The 22,659-nt window shown below is 33.5% G+C and overlaps 1 protein-coding gene across 5 annotated transcripts in view; it reads right to left on the reverse strand.

Moving 5' to 3' along the window:
- EYA4 (EYA transcriptional coactivator and phosphatase 4) overlaps window positions 1–22,659 on the reverse strand; it is a 235,782-nt gene that overhangs the window by 41,855 nt on the left and 171,268 nt on the right. For 2 of the 5 annotated variants that reach the window (XM_023750247.1, XM_023750248.1), the window contains 5 exons: window positions 18,736–18,860; window positions 5,767–5,833; window positions 4,436–4,578; window positions 4,158–4,301; window positions 2,411–2,490 (listed from right to left, as the gene is read on the reverse strand). In XM_023750247.1, the coding sequence (XP_023606015.1) occupies window positions 2,411–2,490; window positions 4,158–4,301; window positions 4,436–4,578; window positions 5,767–5,833; window positions 18,736–18,860 (559 nt within the window). Of the gene's footprint in view, window positions 1–2,410; window positions 2,491–4,157; window positions 4,302–4,435; window positions 4,579–5,766; window positions 5,834–10,217; window positions 10,311–17,301; window positions 17,371–18,735; window positions 18,861–22,659 lie in introns of those variants that run through there. The other 3 variants (XM_006084462.3, XM_023750246.1, XM_023750249.1) reach the window with 3 other exon arrangements.

Genomic DNA, 22,659 nt, shown 5'->3' on the forward strand with positions numbered 1-22,659 from the left:
AACATTGGATCAAATCTTCTGACTTGCTTTCTATTTAAAAATTTTAAGAACCTTAAAGTGATCTTAATAATCCTTCAAAATTCTTTTACATATTAAGATCATGAACAAGGATTTGTTGTGATAACTGATATTTAATGTATCTAGTGTGTTTTAGCTAAAATTGTTATTAATGATGACAAAGCCTTGGTCAGGATTAAGGTTCCCTAATAGATGGCCCTAAGGGCAAGAAGATCCATGTTTGATGTGATTCCCAAAAAAGGTAATTCTCTGTGTAAGTACATATGTGTATAAACAAATATTATCAGAAAGGATTAAGTAGTATGGCAGAAAACTAAAATTCTATCCATCTGTTAATTTCTAGATTTGATGTTCCCCATTACCACCTGTGAGCCCATAAACAAAAAAAACTTGCAATATTTGGACAAAGTGCCTAGCAACACATATTTTACAGAGTAAAGCAGTAAAAACATTTACATAGTGATTACTTTGTGTCAGGTACTGTTCTGAAGCCTTAAATGGACTTAGTCATTTAACCCTCACAACCCCCTATGCAGTATTATCATTATTCACATTTTACTGTAAAGGGGACGGAGGCAGGGAGTGCTTAAGGATTTGTCCGAGGTCAGACAGCTAGCAAGTCTCAGAACTGCAACTGGAGGCCAGAGAGCCTGACCTGCACCTGTGGCTTAAAGGAAGATGAATTTACTTATTGGAAAAGTCCAGATTACTAGCTTCCGGGGAAGACAATGTCTTTTTGTTCTCAAACATATCTCCAAGATTTCTGCTTCTCTTTATTTCCTCTTCTGCCACCCTGGTCCAAGCCACCTTTACTTGCTGTTGGAGCCAATGGACAGGTTTTCTAATTTGTCTCCTCCTTTCTATTTTTGGCTTTCTCCAAAGTCCCTGAAGCTAGAGTAATCTTTTCAAAACATAAATTACGTGATGCTATTCTCCTGTTCAAAATCCTTTAATAGCTTTCCATTGGGATTGGAATACAATCTAAATGTCTTCCTATACAGCACAAGGCCCTACTTGCGTAGGCCCCTGTCCATCTGTGCAGATGTGTTTCCCCACCGGACCCTCAGGTACAAACTAAACTCCAGACTGACACAGCAAGTTTATCAGCCCTGGGCGATCTAGTACATCTGCTTTCTGTGCCTGAAACACCCTTGCCCTCATTCTTCACCCAGCCCTTAGAAGACTTGGCCTAAATGTTAGTTCCATAGACAGGCCTTCCATAAAATCTCCCCTACTCCACTTAGATTTCTAATAATATTTTTAATAGGACCCTGTTCTCTCCCCTCATGCTAATTGGATATTTACCTGTCTGTTTACTGGTTTATTGTCAACTTCTCTCCGTAGGCTGTAAGATCCATGAGATAGGATCAGGTCCAATCCAACCCATCCCTACCTTCCTTTCCCTAGAATACCTCCCTCCCATTTCTAATACAGAATAAGTACTCAATGAGTATTTGCTTAAATATTAAATTGGTACTCAGTCCATGGTCCAAAATACAGACTATATTTTATATTGGAGCCACTGTATTTAAATATTCAGGTAGCATTGGATCTGTTTTATGATATAAATCTTTCCTCTCCTTTATGAATCTTTAATCCTCTTAAGTAGAACAGACTATTTCTTTCCCTTATGTTATCATGCTACCTAGTAAACTAAAAAGTAAAAATAAAAGTCAAAAGTTGCCCTAGCTGGTCTGGCTCAGTTGATAGAGTATCGGCCTGTGGACTGAAGGGTCCCAGGTTCAATTCCCCATTAGGGCATGTGCTCGGGTCGTGGGCTCAATCCCAAGTAGGGGGCATGCAGGAGGCAGCTGATCAATGATTTTCTCTCATCATTGATGTTCCCTTCTCTCTCTCCCTCTTCCTTACTCTCTGAAATTAATAAAAATATGTTAAAAATAAATAAGTAAAACATAAAAGCCAAAAGTAGTCCAAAGGGAACTTTGTTTAGTAACAAATGTCATTTTGGACTAAAAATGACAGCACAATCCAATTATTGATTACAGTTCAATCAATTAATATTAATAAACTGTTTTATCAAAAAATAAAGTTATATTTAGTATAATTTTGTTTAGTCTTAAACTAAATTATGTTTAGTTTATGATGATAGCAAAGTTTGCAATACATTTTGTAGTTCCATGTCAAATAATTAAAACAATCACAGCTTAAAGTGTAAAGGGCAAACCTTTAGTGAACAGGAAATCTAAGATATATAGAATTACCCATATCCCAAAAATTCTGGATAGCTAATTTTTATTTCCTCAAAATGCTATCTTAATTTTAAATTTAAAAAACTTATTCTGGGAGAATTTGCACTTATGTGGCAACCTGAAACTATTCTTCCCAAATCTGAAATAGACATAAAGAAGCAAGAATACAAAAACTACTATACCTGTTGTGATCCGCTGAAATTTGTTGAATTAGAAACTGAATTATTTGCATAAATAGTAGATGATGGTGCAAATCCAGAACCTACAAGTAAATAAAAAATGAATTCTTAAAGGATTTACTGTAAAATAAAAAATATTTCACTTTCAGATTCAATGATATATATATACATATATATATATTTAATTTTGTTATTAAGACAGTGAAATTTGAAGTTGAGAGGTTTATAAGGAAAATGTGCTTGACTCTATACCTCTTGTGATAACAGGTAACATCTACAACAGTCTTAACAAGGACTGCAGCTAACCTTTAAGGGTTAAGTGTCTGGAAGTACAGAATATTCAAAGAATAAAATATTATACAGACTGAGACTACTTCCAGATGAGTGGAACTCCATTCTACTCAATTTTCAAATGGTCATATCAACTTGCATTTGCATACAAAAATCACCCAAGTTAAATATCTGGATAGTGTTAGCTTAAGAGATTAACAATAGAACCCACTTAGACTTAATTGATGCTTGCCACCCCTGTATTTTCATTCTTGTGTTCTTTCCTTAGAACAAAAAGAGCTAGGAACTAGGGCTCAGACTCAATAGGGCTTGTACTGTAATAATCTAAGGTTTGAGGGTCTTCTAAAATTTACTATTAGGTCAGAAATTTATTCAATGATTTTTAAATTAAGGCAAACAGGTGAACTATCAATTTGCAGATTTATTTTTTAAATATGTTCTTTTGGAATGTACTTGTTAAGAGGCAAAGGGAAAGACTACTGAGGCAGCTTATTATTTTACCAATGGGTTTGAATAGTATGCAATTAACACAAATTGTCCTGACCTGGAATGTCCAATACGAACGTACTTGGGGAAATAAATGAAAATGTCTCTATGGTCTCTGTCACATATTTACTGAGGCTGTAGCATGTGAACAAATATATTTCTCCCTACATTCTAGGTAAAGAGAGACCTGCCATTTCAGCTAAAAAGTCTAAGTAATCATTTCATTTTAGTCAGCTGACTCAAATGTCTATTCTAGTTGTTTCAGATATGTTAATATAACCCCAAATTTTTTAGTTTGATAATATAGACAAAATGACAGCTAGGAATAAGCTTTTAATGTTTTTATTATGTGACTAAATTTTTTCTGCAATAACCACACAGTGATTTAAAAAATTTTTTAATTGGAGTAAAAAACAAGGGGAAAAATTAAACAATAACCATATAGGGAGGATTTTGGGTGGTGGTGGTATATTTAAATTATATAAATATTCCTATTAAGAAATGTAGTATCAATAGGGGAGAGGTATTTTAGGAATGAACAAAAAAATCCTCATTCAATGGTAAATGGGACTTAGAAAGTACTAACTTAATTTTAAATAGAATAAAAACAGCATTATACCCTTAAAAATACTAACAAGAAAATGGTGGTTTTTGTCATGAATCTTTGAAATCACTTAAATAGATGCTAAACATGTGACTGCTGGCATGGTGACTGGCTCAGAGGTTGCTTTGCTTGGACCAAGTTTACTGCCAATTTGGTGCAACTTAAATTTAAGTATTTAAATTGAATATGGGTCATATATCTTGATGTATATTCAACCTTTTTCATCATGTTTCTTTTCTGATGAAATTGTGTGAGTAGAGGTTTAATGTTTAAAACCATCTTCATGACTATATAATTCTAGTCTGAAGCCAAGGAGGCTCATTCAAAGAATTTGTTCTCACATAACACATCTCCCGTGTGTCTACTTACCTGGCATCTGGTAAGAATAAGGTGTCTGGCCTGGCTGTGGGGTGGAGAACCCTGGGCTGTAACTGAGGCACCCACTCTGTAATGGAGACTGAGTTTGTGGAAGTCCACTCTCTGTCTTGATGCCTGGCAACATCACACCCAAATCTGTTTGGAAAATGCATGTGCAAACCATTTAATTACTAAATGATCTTACTTCCGTGTGATATCTTATATTAGAATATACAACTAGCAGGATTACAAGCTTATAACCAAAGGAGAAGAGAGAAGACGTGAAATACCGTAAGTGGGCAGGCTGTAGGGCTGTCCTGTCTGTGAGTAGGCTGTGTAGACCGCTGGCTGCTGCATTCCCGAATACTGAGTCTGGCCTGCATAGGCAGACATTGTTTGAGCTGCTGGTGTAGAAAGAATGTGTGGATAGGGCCTAAATATCAGAAAAATAGCATTACTGTGGCAACAAAGACTGCATATTAATTCAGACAGCTTAGATTCAGTGAAACCTCATAATAGCCAGGAAGTAATCCTTTTCTTTAGCCACAATATAATTTTCACAATATAGGAAAGGACATGAGTCTGAATGTCAGGAGCTCAGGCTCTGCTACACACCAGGCTAGTGACCTTGGACAAACACTTTAAACTCTCTAAGTCTATACCTTCCTGGAAAATGAGAAATTACATCTAAAGTCTTTCAGGCCTATAATTCTTATTTATATCAAACAAAGCAATCTAATTTATATCAAACAAAGCATATATATATATGGAAAATGGAGCACAGGCAAATTAATTAATATGCTTGTGAATATATTTCCAGTTACTGTGAGTGACCTAATGCTATGCAATGACTACAAAAGTCATTAAAAGTGCTACTAAGAACTCTCTACCAAGAACTAAAATCTAAAAAAAAAAAAAAGTAGGCAGCTAGCTTCTTGAAAATAAATAGAATGCCATTCCCCTCATCATGCCACATTTTACAAAATGTTCCCAACTGGATGCCCAACCCCCTACCTATTCTTAAAGACAGACACTCTAGCTGCTGCAGAAAGGAACGCTTAAATGTGTATGAATCAGGGATCCCAAATCTTGACACATCTGGCTGACTGCAACCAAATTTAGATATACAATCAGTACAGTTAAACTTGAAATTTCTACCACTGCCCTCAATAAGTTGACTACATTATTTATAAAAACAGTACAGCATTTTCTTCAAAAATATATTAAGACTTGAAATCCAATAAAAATACTGTAATGATGGAACAGATTATAAAGCGATGTTTGAATAAAATGTAATGTTTTAGATTTGCTTTAAACTCATTAGCGTTTTAGGGTTTTCATTTAAAAAATCAGTGTGCTCTGTTTTGAACTTGATGCTTTCCTCAAGGTATAACAATATCCAGGATTAAGGGAACTGTCCAGATAAAAGTGAGTATATCTCTATTTCTAGATTTATACAGGATATCTATCTGTCCAACTAATTTATCAGAGTATGTATCTATAACACATTTATATACATAAATGTATCCCAATTTAAAGTTATGTTGTGTGACTACAGATTAATAAAGGTAATCCTGAAAAATTATTCTAACAAATCTGAAACAATCTACTGACCACTTACTTGGAAGGATAGAGCTGTGGGGAATATTGATGTGCTGATCTGGGACTGTAGCCACTACTTGTTATTACTGTAAGACACACACAAAAGTGCAAAAAGATTGCTTCATAAGTATATTTCACTAGAGTATACAAAACCAATTTAAAGACATTATCACATTAAAGATATGTATCTAAAAATTCACTGATTTTCAAAAATATGAATTCATTTTCTAAACAGAAACAGATGCCCATCTTATTCTAACTGAACTGCTTCAACTTTGTTCTAAGAGCATGAAATGAATTCTTAAAAATCATTCGTCTCCATCATTCTTTCATTTTCTCAAATCAGTAGCATGCTTTTATGTATTAATATGCTATGGATAAATATATTCAATTACAGGTGATTATTCTTTCATGATATAAAGGTAAATTTTTTTTCATTTGCAAACTTTATGTTTTAAATTCCAAATATGATGCCAATACATTACCCTTCCTCCATATTTATTTTAATATAATTATAATAAAAATTAAGAAAAATGTGACAGTCCACCCTTGATTTTCAAATTGTCAAATGATACCATATTCTATTTTCTTTCTTTTACCAATCAGATGAGTAATTTAAAAATACAGTCCAAACTATTCTAGTAATAATTGCAATGTACACAGAACGCATGGGTGATGATGCAACACTTAAAAAAACACACACACCATAATTGCAAAACGCAGTAGCAACCTTATTTACAAAAATATTTTGACCTATCAGAGATAGAACTTTTTTGAGAAGAACATAAAGGTGAAAGCCAGGTCCTGTTAATATTTCACCTACACATGCAGCCCCAAACTGGAATATGTCCAAAAGTTTGGAAGTTTCTCTTTCCTTTAACCATCTGCTTGACTAAGACGGATGTATTGCAAATATATGGGCTCTACCGTGTTGAGGAAGTCCCTTCAGAGCCAATCCATACTGGGCAAGCACACAGAGTGTCTTTATTAGGCCATCTGCTGTTCATTCACCTTTCAAAAAGATTAAAGTAGTACACAACGCAGCACTGGAATTAGTTTAGTCTAATCAATCATAGTTATACTTCAAAGTACTATGTCCTTTCTAAGTTGTTCATAATAATTCTAGAGCTAAACTTTTAGAATTGTAAAAGTGACAAATAGGTTTAGGTTGCTAACTATTTCATGAAACATGAGATTTTTCTATATCAAAATGCTATTAAGTGCCCTTGTGATCTGCTACTTCATAAACAGGTAGAATTTAATGTATTTAAAATGCTATTTGGCCTGTGAACTCTGAGGATGAAAGTCTATTATAGTTTTCATAGCAACAGTACAGAAAGTATGTTTTCAAGAATATTATGAATCAATTTTGAAAATCATTAATTATGACTAGGGTGTTATGTTGTAAATATTTTCAGCAGCCATTATTTAAGTGTGCTTACTATATATATTTAAAAATACATTGACTAATGAACCATTAATTTTATACTTATTTACTAAAAACTTAAAGAATGTTTAAAACTTTCAAGTGAGAACAGACGTTTTTTACTACACTATGGGCACTAACTGTTCATTACATAATATTCATAGCGTGATTCCACAGGAAATTCAGTCTGATGCATTAATTCATAATAGTGAATACTATTTATCAAAAATATAGTTGAATGAGGCTTAATTCCATGTTTTTTGTCTCTTATTTATAAAATTTCACTTGGCACACTCAAAACTTAGACTATACTAATCAGTTGTTTTCATGATTGTGAAATACAAGGCTTTTCCAAAGAGACATCAAATACTGAAAAGAAACATTCTCTGAAGAAGCTTTTATTAAATAAGCCAAGGAGCAGAATTATTTCAGAAAAATCCATATGGGTGAACACAAGTCTGAATATATATGATCCTTTCTCCCTCTAACGAATGAATCTAGAAATCGTTAGAATGATGCACTCAAAACAGTATAAAGGGTCAATTAAAATTTCATATTAATGTCTATATGTTCATTTTCTAAATATAACATAAGATCTTTGTTTCAGAAAACTAGGATGTTCGCAAAAAACTTGGAGAGTTTATGCTTCTTAACTAAAATGTCTACATTTCATTCTAACATAAATCTCCACGTAACTGATAACAACCATAAAATTTAACTAAAGTGAAGTTGAGCTTATGCTGAACAAAGTAAAGACAGTTGCTACCCAGGCAGCCTAATCTTCAGTATGATTTCTGGAGAACCATGGAGACCTTCCCCATTGCCATCCAATTAATCTAGAGATATTACCCAAAGCACTATACTCATTATACCCCATCATTTCTGCCTATAAAAGTAAGCAAAACTGCTTGCCTTAAAAGTTCCCTGAAAACTAATTAAAACAAAATTATAAAGAATATTATCAGGTTCTCAGAGTATGATGTCAAGCAATTTTAATGTTTTATTCTTATGATCATGGAACCTTAGCTCAGTGACTGTCAACAGGGTGAGAGGTAGGGGATGAGGTTGGGGGTGGAGTAGAAATTTTGCTTGCTAGGGGACATTAAAAATGTCTGGAGCCATTTTGGGTTGTCATAAGTGGAGGGTGCTACTTATTTTGTATAGATGATAGAGATGCTGCTAAACATCTTGCAATGCAGAGGACAACTACCTCACAATAGGAAATAAGTCCATTGTAGATAGTGCTGCTTTTGAGGATTGCTGACCTAAGTCATTGTTGTCCTAAAGAACTTGGTCCATGGTGTTAGAATTGTTCTATACCTGAGTTATCCAGTATGAAAGCCATTAGAAAAACCACATACATCTATTAAACACTTGAAATGTGACTAGTGTAACTACATGGCTTTTTAAAATTTGTACTAAATATTAGTCAATTTAGACTTAAATAGCCACATATGGTTAGTGGCCACTTTTTGGACAGCACAGTCCTAGATAATTCTTAAAAGAAAATGAAGAAACTTTGTAAAAAAAAATCTGTGTGTGTGTGTGTGTGTGTGTGTGTGTGTGTGTGTGTGTGAATTTCAGATAGGGTGACTCTTCCCAGTTATTTTTTTCCTCATGTTTATATTTTCCTATGGGTATCACAGAAAGACTCCCGAATAGCTCAGAATACTGTTCTAGACTATTTATAGCAGAGACTATCTGTGCAGTTTTGATTGTCTGGCCTTAACCACTGTTAACTTCTCAGTGCCTTAGTATTCTTACCATAGATCTCTAAAATTCCTTCTGGAGCTAACATTCTGTAATTTTGTCATTTAGCTTTCAGTTAACTTGTGATATGCTATTTAAGTATGTCATCAGTTACTTATAATTCCATTCCTTTCCTTAAAAATATGTTCATATGCATTTACTTTGTAGAAAGTTTACAAGGGTTATAATGAGTAATAAAGAATGCTAGAGTTAGTTGGTCCCTATTTAGCTCCTGGGAGGCAAGTGAATTGCTAGAAAAAAATATAGATTAACACATATGAATCTTTATGTATTATTTCTTTCTGTTTGGAGTACTACTATTTATGTGAATACATGACAAGCACTCCCAATCAGTGTGAACTCAGGAAATGGGATCATCTTTATCTTTAAAAATCAAATATATGCTATAATGACATTATCCTCAAGAATATACCTCAACTCTTTACATGAAGCTTACCCACATGAAACCCTTGTCCATGAGAACATGGAAAAATGTAAAATAAAATAGAATAACAGAACCAAGATTTAATTAACACAAATACTTTTCCAGGTTTAATGTTCATCTTTCTGCTATACACATTCCTCCTCACATTAAAAAAAAGAATCCTTTCACCAGATAATAAACCAAACAAAATATTGTAACTTTAACTAAGTCAACTTAATGCGTGTCCTCTGTGCCCACCTGGGAGTTATCAGGTATTGGTATTTAAAAGGATTGATGTTTAAAGACACGCCATTGTTCTCTTTGAAGCATTTGAGTGAAAGTAGTGCTCTCAGAGGCTGGTTCTAATGCAACCCGCATGTGCTCTCCTGCAGCCCATTAACCTTTAATACTTGTCACTCAGCTGCTTGCATGGGAGGATTTTTTTTTTAAACCCAGAGAGGAAACAAGGTTATTTAGAAGGAATCAAATGGATAGTTTTACATCTCAAATGTTGGAGAAAAGGCAGTTTTTATGTCATTTGAATGGGCAAGTTGACGGGATAAAGTCAACTATTACAACCTAATTATTAAAGTAAGCACTGTATAAAATAATTATGAAGGAAGCCACCTCTGCTTATTTCTGATAAGAAAGTCAAGGGGAATTGTTTTGCTGTCAACTAAAAAAAATCTAATCCAAATATAATTTCTAAAAATGCATAGTTTTATGACAATCAGTTCTCAAAAAAGTTAATTTATTGCTAAATGTATAGAAACCTACGTTCTAACAGCTTTGGTGTTTACGCTGCTCATTCACTAGGAGAATTGTGTGTACCCCGATGTGTACGTAACAACACACGAGCTTAAGGCTTTACCTGACCCAGTAAAAGTGTCAAGCGCTCCATCTCCAGTCGTGGTTGTGGTTTCACTGCTGTTCAAAGGCTCTGTTTTGACTGCAAGGAGAGACACTATGTAGAAGAATAAGTACATGTGAGTTTTATTTCTAAATTGATATAAAAGATGCTGACTGTTCTACTAGTGGTTTTTCTAGCTACCATGGGCATGCAAGAGAGAACTTGAGAAGTCGATGAGGAGAGTTTTGTTAATTTAGCTTCTAAATGGACATGCATTTGGAGAGAACTTAATCGAAAATTCCTCTGGCCAAGCCAGTTCTCTTGAATCTGGCTTTTCAGGGCAGTCCACCTTACGAAGTTGAAACAGCAGTATACATATTTGCATTTTTAACTCACCTAAAGCACAATCTGATATTATAGTCAAAAGACAGAAAAAAGGAACCATTGGTCAGTCTTCAGAACATTTAATACAAAACATAACAATGAGATGTACTAGCTTACATTTTATTCTCCTCAAGAAGATTTTAAAAAAAAATGATTGCATAAGAGTACAATGGAGGCATACTGAAATACAGAAACCATGAGCATATTCAGGTGATGGGTGAAAAATGAGGCACTCAATAAATTTTTTGCTCTTAGAAAAAACTAATGAGTAATACATAAGATTTTGGGCTTTTTATTTTAATGGCATAATGATTTTTAATGAATTATAGAGAGAAGCATAGAATAAGAGATGATTTCTACAGCAATAAGTGTATCTTTTGAAAAGTCTTTAATATGTTATTTCTTCTTTGAGGTGGTATATTTTGGCAAAATCCTCACTTGACAATGATGTAGCCTGGCACACATAATTGTCATTATTAGATGTGAGTGGGGGGGAGGGAGGCAGTGGAAAAGCCTCTACTTATTTTGTCACACCATATTTTCCCTTTGTGGGCAGAGCTCTGCTACATATATCACAGCAGCAAGGGAATAAACTAAATTATTTTCTACTTAACACCTCTTATGTTTCCTGGAATGATACAGTTAAATAACTTAGAAGCAAGCAGAAAACTATAAAGAAGAAAGCTGAAGACTAGCCAACCATGAACAAATATGACAAAAAGTATAGTGGGTCAGAAAATACCCACCAACCAAAGAAGTCAGTTAGGTTATGCTGTTAGAAAAGCAATTAACTAGTGGAGAAACATGCAGTCATGATGATGCTCTCTTTCCACAGGAACAGAACTAACTGGACCCTCCCTTAGCGAGCTCTGAGGTAAATTTACTATCCACGTTTCAATAATGTCCTGAAGATTTGCTGGAAGATTCTAAGAGGTTGGAAAGAGGGAGTAAAGAAAGTTTGGCCTACTTCTCCTAGCAAAAGGGAAATTTAAGGTCCACCTCTTTTTCAATAGCAACAATAATCTAAGAAGTAGAATCTCATTATTTGTATAATGATAAGTAATATATGGTGGTTACTACTTTTTAGTAGTAACTTGGATGGTAGTCCCTATTATGCTTATAGCTGATCACTAATTAAATTTACCACCACAAAATTATTTGCTACTACATAATTATTTATTGAGAGCTTATTATGTGCTAGATTATTTATATTTAGCTATTCCTTAAAACAACCTTGATCAATGCAAACCACTATATCAAATGTATACAGGAGGAAACTAATGTTTGGGTGGGCTGAGGGGCCAGTTCCATTGCAGGTGATATCAAGCTAAGATCCAAACGCAGGTCTTTAGCACCAAATCCATGATCTTTCCACCATAACAGGCTATCTTCAGGTATGAAAATGGTTTACATTCATGACAGTGACTCTTCGTGATGGCTCAGAAAGTGGTAAGAATGGGCTATTTTTTAGATGGAGCAATTAGGCACACTTTGATAATAAAAATGAAAGCTCCAAAGTGTGGGAATAGGCTAATATAGTATGCTTTCCATTTCTTCCTCATGAAATATTTTAAACGACAACAAAAAGTAGCAAGTTTGAAGGCAGATAACAACACACAAACTTAAAAGGTACTTAATACATTCCAGGTGCTCTTGCTGTGCTTTATAGATAATAACTCATTTACTCCCCATGACAATCATAAAAGGTAGGTGATACTATCATCTTCATTTCTCAGATGAGGGAACAAAGAGGTTAAATAACTTGTCTGTAGTCACAGAGCTAGTGAGTGCTAGAATTTGAGACCAGGGTGGTACAGTTTCAGAATCCAAACTCTCAACCATACTGCCTTTGCAGGCTGCACTAACTAACCAAGAATTCCTTTAATCTGTATCCATATAAAGATGTTGCAGAGTGTGATCTAGATGGGCGTAAAGGCCCTTTGTGATGCAATGTCCATATTTATGACAAAAACACAGTCCAAAGCCTTAAAAACTAAGACAAGAGAAAATTTCTTGGAACTTACAAAGTGTGGCCAAATTCCTACTTAAACGTATCTAAGTCTATGAACACTAGTTGTAAAGTATACTTATTAATGTTTAATAGTAAATTATTATTTTGATTTCAAAAGCAGCAATTATATTTTGATGTCGTAGGTTAATTAATGAGTTCTGCAGTTTTCTACATGCTCAAAATAAGGGTCTATTTCCATAAAAGTGAAATGAAAAAAACTATATATGGTACTTTGCACAGAAGAGATACTTGAATTGTCTGGTCCTCCTGACCACTAATTATCCACTTGCGATTTGTTTTTAATAGAACCAAATAGTTTTTTAAAAGGGTCAAATTAATTTTAATGTATTGAAACGACTGAATTTTCACCTTTAAAATAATCTACAGATTTAATTAAGATCGTATGTGATTATTGCCAGGTGTTAGCTATGTCTACTAAACCACTGATTTCCTCTCTTCACATCCCAACCTACATCCATATCCTCATACACATACTAGTATTTTCAAATTAAATCTTGTTCCTGCAGTTTATCTTTAGAACTCAAGTACAGCACTGATGTGTATATTTTTTGGAGAAAGTCTGATTTATTATCATAACATCATTCACGTTCATTTGTTGCAGTAGCACACTTAATCCTTACAAGAGCTGACCCAGTAATTTACATTTTATATTTCATCTTCAGAAATATGCATTTAAGTGTCCACTTAAAAGAGTGTATATCTATATATATAATTCCACATACACTTCTTGCTGAATCACAAAATTAAACAGAGCAACTTTTGACCTTTTAGGTTCTACAAAGAATTTCAGGAGGATTTAGAACAGGAGGGATACAATTCATACCACTGCAGGGTGACAATAAGTATTGCCTGCCAGCTTTAATAATTGCTACAGCCTATGGTTTGTGTTTGTCTAAATCAATATATTCATTCAAAAACCTATGAGTTCCAAGTATCTTTCGTTCCTAAGTATCCTTAAAGTATTAAATTTTGTAAAATAATTTGATGAAGCAAATGGCTCTCATTCCAAAAAGCAAATGTAAAAAGGGCTCTACTGCACAGGTATATAACATTCAGAAATAAATTATTTACATGTGATTCACTCATTGATATATTAAATATTTTGGAAGATTCTTTTCCATGTTATGCAGATTCTAAATACACGGGTAAGCAAAAGTAGGTTGATGATGATGATGATAATAATAATAATAATAATAATAATAATAAATAATAAATAATACAATAATTAATTAATTAATTATAATACAAAAATAAACTCTTTCACGAACTCACAATTGTAAACCCACTTTTGCTCACCCCTTTATAGAAAATGCCATAAATCTGATCACAATGTCTGATTTTGGTTCCCCCAAATTGCTTTGAAGTATTTTCTTAATCTCCATGTAGAATAAAATATTCCCTCCCTCTACTGTGCACCCACCTTGAACACATTATTCACTCATTATTTTCTTGTCTCTTTTCCTCTGCTAGATTTTGGTCCCTTGATGGCCAGTATTGTGTTCTATAGGCCCCATTGGGTTTCCATTTTCTAGCACAGAGCCTGGCATATAATAGAAACTTGCCACATTTTACTAGTTTTGAGAAAGTAAAAATTCACTTTTAGACCCTATCCTAAGTACTCCCAATAGATCTAAGTATTTTTGTATACAATGTATGGCTTATCATAAATCTGGATCTTGTAAATTAGGATCTTTCCTGTATCTGGAAGTAACTTTCATATACTTGGCATGCATTTACATGCATGAATGTGTATGTACATGAAGTATGTAGACTACACCTATAGCATATATATCTATATCAGGGATGGGCAAACTATAACACATGTTACAAATCTGCTCTGTGGTCTATTTTTAAATGGTCCATGAGCTAAGAATGACTTTTACATTTTTAAATAGTTGAAAATATCAAAAGAATAATTTTTTTGTGATGTGAAAATTTTAAGAAATTCAAATTTATCAAGTTTTATTCGAACACAGCCAAGCTCAATCACTTACATATTATCTATGGCTGCTTTTGTGTAACAAAAGTTAAGTTGAGTAATTACAACAGAGACCATATGGTCTGCAAAGCCTAAAATATTTACTATTTGACCCTTTACAGAAAGTTTGCTGATCCCTGATCTATATGCTAAAGTATGATTGCATTTATTCTATTTTTATTACTAGTTCTATATTTTAACAATTTTATAAGTGACATTTGAAAGGAAAATCTAGGTACCAATATAAATCTGCAGATGTAATTAGGATTAAGGTGATAAAACATTTTAAATTAAAGTAATAGTGTAATATATTGAAATAGCACCAATGTAATATGGTAGGTTAAGGTAATACTGTCAACTCATTCATATTAATATAAAATATATAATTAAATTTATCTTTTTGAAAATCTCAAAATTAATGGAAAGTTCTTGAAAACACCTGAAATTAGCTTTTTCCTTCTTTATTATAATAATTTTATGCAATGATCCAATACCAACAATAAAACCCAGGATTAAAAATAAAATAATTTACTGTCAATGGGAGAGATTATGCACCAAATGCTTAGTTTGTATTATAAACACCTAACATAAAAAGTCATTAAACGTCATTAAAAATTTCATATCAATATGCCACCAAGACTATGTCATTAATAATCAAAGTATAATCTCACTAAAGATTTGCCTTCTGTGGTCAATTTACATATTGTAAATTCAGAAGAATTTATTAGCTGACCAAACATTGGAGGATATTTTAACATAATGCATGTTTTATTTTCCTTAAGAATTTGTTGCCAGCCCAGTTGGCATGGCTCAGTGGTTGAACATCGACCTATAAACCAGAAGGTCTTGGTTCAATTCCCGGTCAGGGCATATGCCCCAGTTGCAGGCTTGATCCCCAGTGTGGGGAGTGCAGGAGGCAGCCAATCAATGATTCTCTCTCATCATTGATGTTTCTATCTCTCTCTTCCTCTTCCTCTCCCTTCCTCTTTGAAGTCAATAAAAATATATTTTAAAAAAGAATTTTCTGGCCAATTATTATTAAATTATTAATGAAAGAAGGAAATATTCTGGCATTTATTACCAAGCAACTTACATACATATCTCATTTAGGACAAAAAGTCTTGCCAGGGAAGTGTTATTAATTTTCTTTTATAGAAAAGAATTAAAGCTCAGAAAGGTTCAGTAACTTGTCCAAGGTGACACACTCATAAGTATAGTGACAAGATTCAAATCATATCCTTCTGACACACAAGACCTTGTTCTTCCCAAATGGCCAAATGACACTTAACATTAACAATAAGAACCAGAAAACTTGAAGTGTAACACTCAGAAAAATGTTTCCAGTTAAGATTAGCCATGAATTACTAAATATTATATATATATATTTATATATATATAATATATATTTATATATATTGATATATATTTATATATATATATATTTACTTACTATTGTAAAGTTGCCTGTGTTATAGTAATACTACTTTAGAACAGAACATCAGCCAATGAGCTAGAAATATTTTAAATCTTAAATGTTTTAAAAGTGATCAAATTTGGAATATTTTGTAACATGAAATTAATATAAAAGTAAATTTCAGAGTCCATAAATAAAGTTTTATTGGAACCTAGTCACACTAATTCATCTATATATTGTCCATGGCTGTTTTGGGGCTATGATGGCATTACTAAGTAGTGGAGACAGAGGCAGTATGACCTACAAAGCCTAAAATATTTACTATCTTGCTCTTTATGAATAAAGAACCATGAAGAGAAACTCATTCTGGCAATATATTTTTAACTATGAAAAGTATATTTTAAGAGTGAAATTGAAAAAAAATTTTGAAGTGAAAATTATAAATATATAAGTAATGGGCATAATGGAGTATTCTTCATTCACTGGTCATATAATCTAATATAATCGAGATATGGCAAGTCTGTGCCTAGTCTAACTGCTTGCTCGTAATGCACATTTGTGATAGGTAGTGAGTTCTTCTGTTTAATCTTGTGTTGGGTGGTTCTATCATAGTGCTATGGAATTATATTTATTTTTAAATTTTGATAGTATATTAACTTTCGATTTAGGAAAAAGGTTTGTTTATACTTTAATATATATTACATATATGAATGTAGTAAATGTCTATAGTTCAAAATATTTTCAAAGACAATATTAATTTACAATTTTAAATATATAGCTTTTATCACTGATGGTTTTTTAAATGAAGGGATTTTAACTGATTGTTAATGTTACTTTAATTGGAATATTTAATAAAGTCTCTAAAATAGCAAATATCTTCTGCCATGCTAAAAAGTCAATATAAATGATAAAAATGTATAGGTTATAAAGATAAACGAGTGTATGTACACGCAATATGTTTCAAATTCTCTGATTGACATGAATGTGGTGTTCAATTATCCACTTAATAAATTGACATGTAGTTAGAAAAACAATTGATGCACCATTTTTGTAAAATTATGAAAAAAATCTAAGAATACTGCTGATAATAAGAATTTGAGATGAGAATACTAGTTGATATGAAAAATATAGCCAACTGTTACCAATAAACAACTAAAAGGCATGATCATTTCTCCTTTTCCTTTACAAGTATTGGACACAGAAAAAAAGGTGCAAACACAGAAATAGCAACAGAAAGCAAACCAGAAGGGCAAATCCACACACCCAAGCACATGCAGTGTACCATCATCTCTCATACTTGTTGCGGAAGAGGGGGTGTTGCAACTCAGCAACCAGTCCGCAGTGTTTAAAACAGTCATGTTGTCCCCTGAGAACAGGAACAGTATAAGGGTTCATTGTCTGAGTGCCTGCTCAGTGTACACGAATAGTTTTCAATGCTTGCACTGGTTTCTGACCTTTTCGCCAAAAATTATAACTGCCATGGTATGACTTTTACATTTTAGTTGATCAGGTCTGTTTTAGTTCCGTTAAATATATACACATGATGATTAGTGAACTCCAAGGTCTGCTTCCAGAATGCATAGTTTTTTAAAAATATTATTATTTGGACCAAGCTAAGGTTTAAATATTAATGTTTTTACTCCAGAAGTCATCACTAAACAATCTCATAAATTTGCAATCCTATAATTAATTAGCCAAAACTATAGATGCATGTTTAGAGACAAATAAACATTATAAACAAGAAAAATGTTAATTTACAAAGGGTTTGGTATAAAACATTATTAAATACAGGCAAATTGCAATGCACAAAACTTTACAAAGGAGATTTTAGGTTGCGCAGTTCTTCTCAAATAAGTGAAAAGAGGTGTATCAATTTCATAAATATTTATTGAAAATTTTAAAGAAAATATGATGTGGCAAATGCTGATATCTAATAATATGAAGTTTATAAGTTAAAACAAATTTCATGTAATTTCTCACTTACTGAATAAAATAACTAGATCTATAAAACTTGAAAATAATTGATTTAAAATGAAACTTATATGTATAGAGATGTAGTCTATATATTGTGATGCAAAAATCAGATTATATTTTCTGGAAAGTTGAATGCATTTTATAAAAACAATATGGCAGGATATATGAAATAACTGTTATTGTTGCCATATGCTGTGTGTTAATTATGTGTTAATCAAAAGAGAAGATACCTGGAAAAAAATATTAAATTCCTATTTTTAAATACATGTTAGGTATTGTTCTCTTTGTAAAGAAAATTGCAGCAGATATACTTTTCCTATTTCAAAATTTACTTTTAAGGAAAACCACATTTTAAGAAAAAAATGTTGGTAGATTTTCTCTCTTATAATTCAAAATAAAATTATAAAATAATACAATTTCTTTTCTTATTCATCTTCTTTTTTCGTAAGAACCTTTTGGCCACATTTTCCACATTTTAGAAAATATTTACAAGGGCTAATGCAAAAAAGAAGCTTCACTAAAGGCCTTCAATGTTGCCCAGGGCTGTCTGGATGTTTCTGAATGTTTCCAGTTTTAGAGGAGGAACAAAAATTTCAAGAAAATGAACAATAAATAATCCATTAACTATATATTCCTTGCATATTATGCTGATTGTGTTCTTGCTAATGAGATATTTCTTTATTAGCAGACCCTAACATATGAAATTGCAGCAAACATTCAAATGTGATTCTGGGTGTCTTTAAGGTTGTACACTTACCTCCTGTCCCATTTGTGGTGACTGATGTGCTACTGAGATTCGCTTTCTCCAGTTTAGAGCTACCAGGGGCATCACCACCTCCAACAAGAGGATGAGGACTTGCTAGGTCCTGCATTTCCATAGACCTATTAGAGCAGGAAGCAAGAGAGCAAAAGTTGAAATCTCAGCAATTATTTACTTAAAAAAATATGTTTCTATTGATTTCAGAAAAGAAGGGAGAAGGAGGGAGAGAGAGAGAAACATCAATGATGAGAGCTAATCATAGATCAGCAGATTTCTCAGCAGAAACTTTACAGACCCGAGGGAGTGGCAGGATATATTTCAAGTGCTAAAAAAAGAAACCTACAACCTAGAATACTCTACCCAGACAAGTGAACACTGAAGGAGTTCATCACTATTAAACTGACTTTACAAGAAATATTAAAGTATCTTCTTCAGGCAGAAAAGAAAAGGCCATAAGCAGAAATAATAAAATATATGAAAGAAAAAAATATCACTAAAAAGGGCAAACATACAATAAACAGTGAATCAGACACTTAAAAAGCTAATATGGTCTGGCTGGTGTGGCTCAGTGGTTGAGAATCGACCCATGAACCAAGAGGTCACTAGTTCGATTCCCGGTCAGGGCACGTGCCTGGGTTGTGGGCTCAACCCCAGTAAGGGACGTGCAGGAGGCAGCTGATTGATGATGTTTCTTTTTCTCACTGATGTTTCTATCTCTCTATTCCTCTCACTTCCTTTCTCTCTAAAAATCAATAAAAACATATATATTTTTTTAAAAAGCTAATATGAAGGTTAAAAGATAAAAGTAGCAAAACCAACTATAACTACAAGATGTAGTTAGGGAATTCACAAACAAAAATTTCTAAAACACAATGAGCCAAACTGTAGCGCTTTAGAATGTGTTTGAACTTAAAATATTGATCAGCATAAAATATACAGCAAAATATATAGATCAATATACCTCATAGTAACTATAAACCAAAACCTACAAAAGATACACAAAAATTAAAGAGAAAGGAATTCAAAGAAAACTATATAACAATAAAAATGAATTAACAAAATGGCAAAAAGACCATACCTATCTGTAATTAGTTTAAAAACAAATGGACTAAAATGCTCCAACCAAAAGACATATGGTAAATTAATGGATAAAAACAAAACAAGATAAAAAAAAACACACAAAAAAGCAAGCAAGACCCACCCATATGCTGCATACACAAGACTCACTTCAGATCAAAAGATAGACACATACTGAAAATGAAGGTATAGAAAATATATTCCACATAAAAACAAATGAAAAAATAATAAAAAAGAAAGCTGGGATAGCAATACTCATATCAGACAAGTTGGATGTTAAAACAAAGACTGTAAAAAGAGACAAAAAGAAGACCATTACATAATAATCAAAGGGTCAAAAGATATAATATTCATAAATATCTATGCACCCAATATAGGAGGACTAAATAAACAAGACAAATATTAACAGACATAAAGAGAGAAATTGACATTTTTACAATAACAGTAGGAGACTTTAACACCCACATACAATAATAAATAGAAAATCCAGACAAAAATTCAATATGGAAACAATGGCCTTAAACATCATATGAGAAGATGCTCAACATTATTAATCATCAGGAAAATGCAAATCAAAAGTACAATGAGATATGTCAGAATGGCTATCATCAAAAAGTCAACAAATAACAAGTGTTTGTGAGAATGTGGAGAAAAGGGAACCCTTGTGCACTGCTAGTGTGATCATAAAATTGCTGCAGCCACAATGGAAGGCAGTAGAAAGGTTCATCAAGCAATTAAAAATAGGACTACTGTACAATCCAGAAATTCCACTTCTGACTTTTTACCAGAAGAAAACAAAAACACTAATTCAGCCCTAGCTGGTTTGGCTCAATGGACAAAGGTCGGCCTGCGGACCAAAGGGTCCCAGGTTGGATTCCGGTCAAGGGCATGTACTGGGTTGCAGGCTCCTCCCTGGCCCGGACCCTGTGTTTCTTTCACATTGATGTTTCTCTCTGTCTTTCCCTCTCTCTTCTATTCTCTCTAAAAATCAATGGAAAAATAACCTTGATGAAAATTAAAAAAAAAAAAGACACACCAAAAACACACAAAAAACCTCACATCAATTCAAACATATAAATGCACCCCTAGTTCACTGCAGCATTACTTACAATAGGCAAGAAATGAACGCAAGCTAGATGTCCAACCATAGACTAATGGATAAAGAAGTGGTACGTATACTAGTACACAATGGAATATGACTCAGCCATAAAAATGTGTGAAATTTTATCATCTGCAACAACAACATAGATGGGCCTAGAAGGTATTGTCCTGAGTGGAATAAGTCAGACAGAAAGAGACAAATACCATACACTTTCACTTACTAGTATGTATGCAATCAAAAGAAGAAAACAAAACAGAAACAGTATCAGTGATGCAGAAAATGAACTGATGTTTGCCATAGGGATGCAGGGTGGGGGAAGAGGAGTAAAAAATGTAAAGGGTTGAATAAGAGAGACAAAATTCTATTTATAAAATAAATAAGCCACAGGGGTGTAGTGTACAACAGAGAGAATATAGTCAATAATATAATAGTAACTTTGCACTGTGATGAATGATCAATAAATAGACTTATTGTGGTGTTCACATCATAAGGTATATAAATGTCAAATCACTATGTTGTACACCTGAAACTAATACAATATTGTATGCCAATTATGTTTTAATTTAAAAAATTAAAAATAAAATAAAAATTTCTTAAAAAACAAAACTCATGATAAGTTGTGTGCTTTATTAGGTAACTATATGGATTGGGAATCACGAACATAAATATAAGTCTATGATCTACTACCTAGAAAAAGTTAATGGGTTTGTGTGTAGATGGTTTTCCAAATATCTTCTCAGTTTACAGGGCTCACTAAATAACACCAAGAGTCTTCCATAGACAGGCATTCTTTACTCCCTTCTTTTCTATGCCAAGACATTCTGTATCTTTATGAGGTTACTCAACCCATTCACTTTGAGCGCAAGGAAGTTAGCACCTGCCACGAGGGATCAGAATGTGAAATGTGATGAGAGAGCCCTGTGATAAGTGCCCGACCTTAGCGAACAAAAATAAACCCTCCAAGAAAAAGATGAAGAAAATGCCGTGATATACAACATACAGTATTGTGTGGCTCTTAATATAAACAATTAAAGTTCCACTCCACGGGAAGCTGAGGCTGAGGCTGCATGCAATTCATGAACAGCAATGCCAGAAGACGTCAGGGAACTCCCCCTTGCCCCATCCTTATGACACTATAACATGATAGTCTCCATTTAAAAAAAGTCAACCAGCCATCTTAGTGATAGGAACCTGGGCCCCACTTCTCATCTGGCGTAATACTTCACGGAGCAGGTCCAAACAATGCAGGGCCCTTGAAATCAGCAGGAGCTCAGCACTCTGGTCCGTGCCAAAGTGCAACTTGAGAATTGGGGCTGGTATAAATATTCATTGGGAAGTTACGGCCAACCTCCTTGCGCTGTGTGTTTAGTGCAACCCAAAACTGCTCCACCTGGTCCCTTCTGGCTCCCTCATGTCTACCAGGGGCTGGCAGCTGGAAGACAGGCTGAGCCTTAAGTCTTTTAATTTGCTGTCACATCAGAGAGGCAGGCAGGAGGGATGACAATGCATATGCTCAGATTCAATTACAGGACTGTCTTTTTCCCAGGTGGGAGGCAACATTGACTGTAGAGAATTCAATGCTTCCGTCTGTTAAGGTCCCTTAGGAAATGATTGGTGGTTTGCAAATGCTGGCTGGGAATGTGGAATAAAGCACTATGGTCTGCCCTCATGACAAAACTCTTGGCAAAAAGTATCAAGCAAGCTGAATAATTTGTTAGGTCTACTGCAATCTTTAGTTTTCT

Source organism: Myotis lucifugus, unplaced genomic scaffold (assembly GCF_000147115.1).
Source record: "Myotis lucifugus unplaced genomic scaffold, Myoluc2.0 scaffold_11, whole genome shotgun sequence".
NCBI classification, from domain to species: Eukaryota; Metazoa; Chordata; class Mammalia; order Chiroptera; family Vespertilionidae; genus Myotis; species Myotis lucifugus.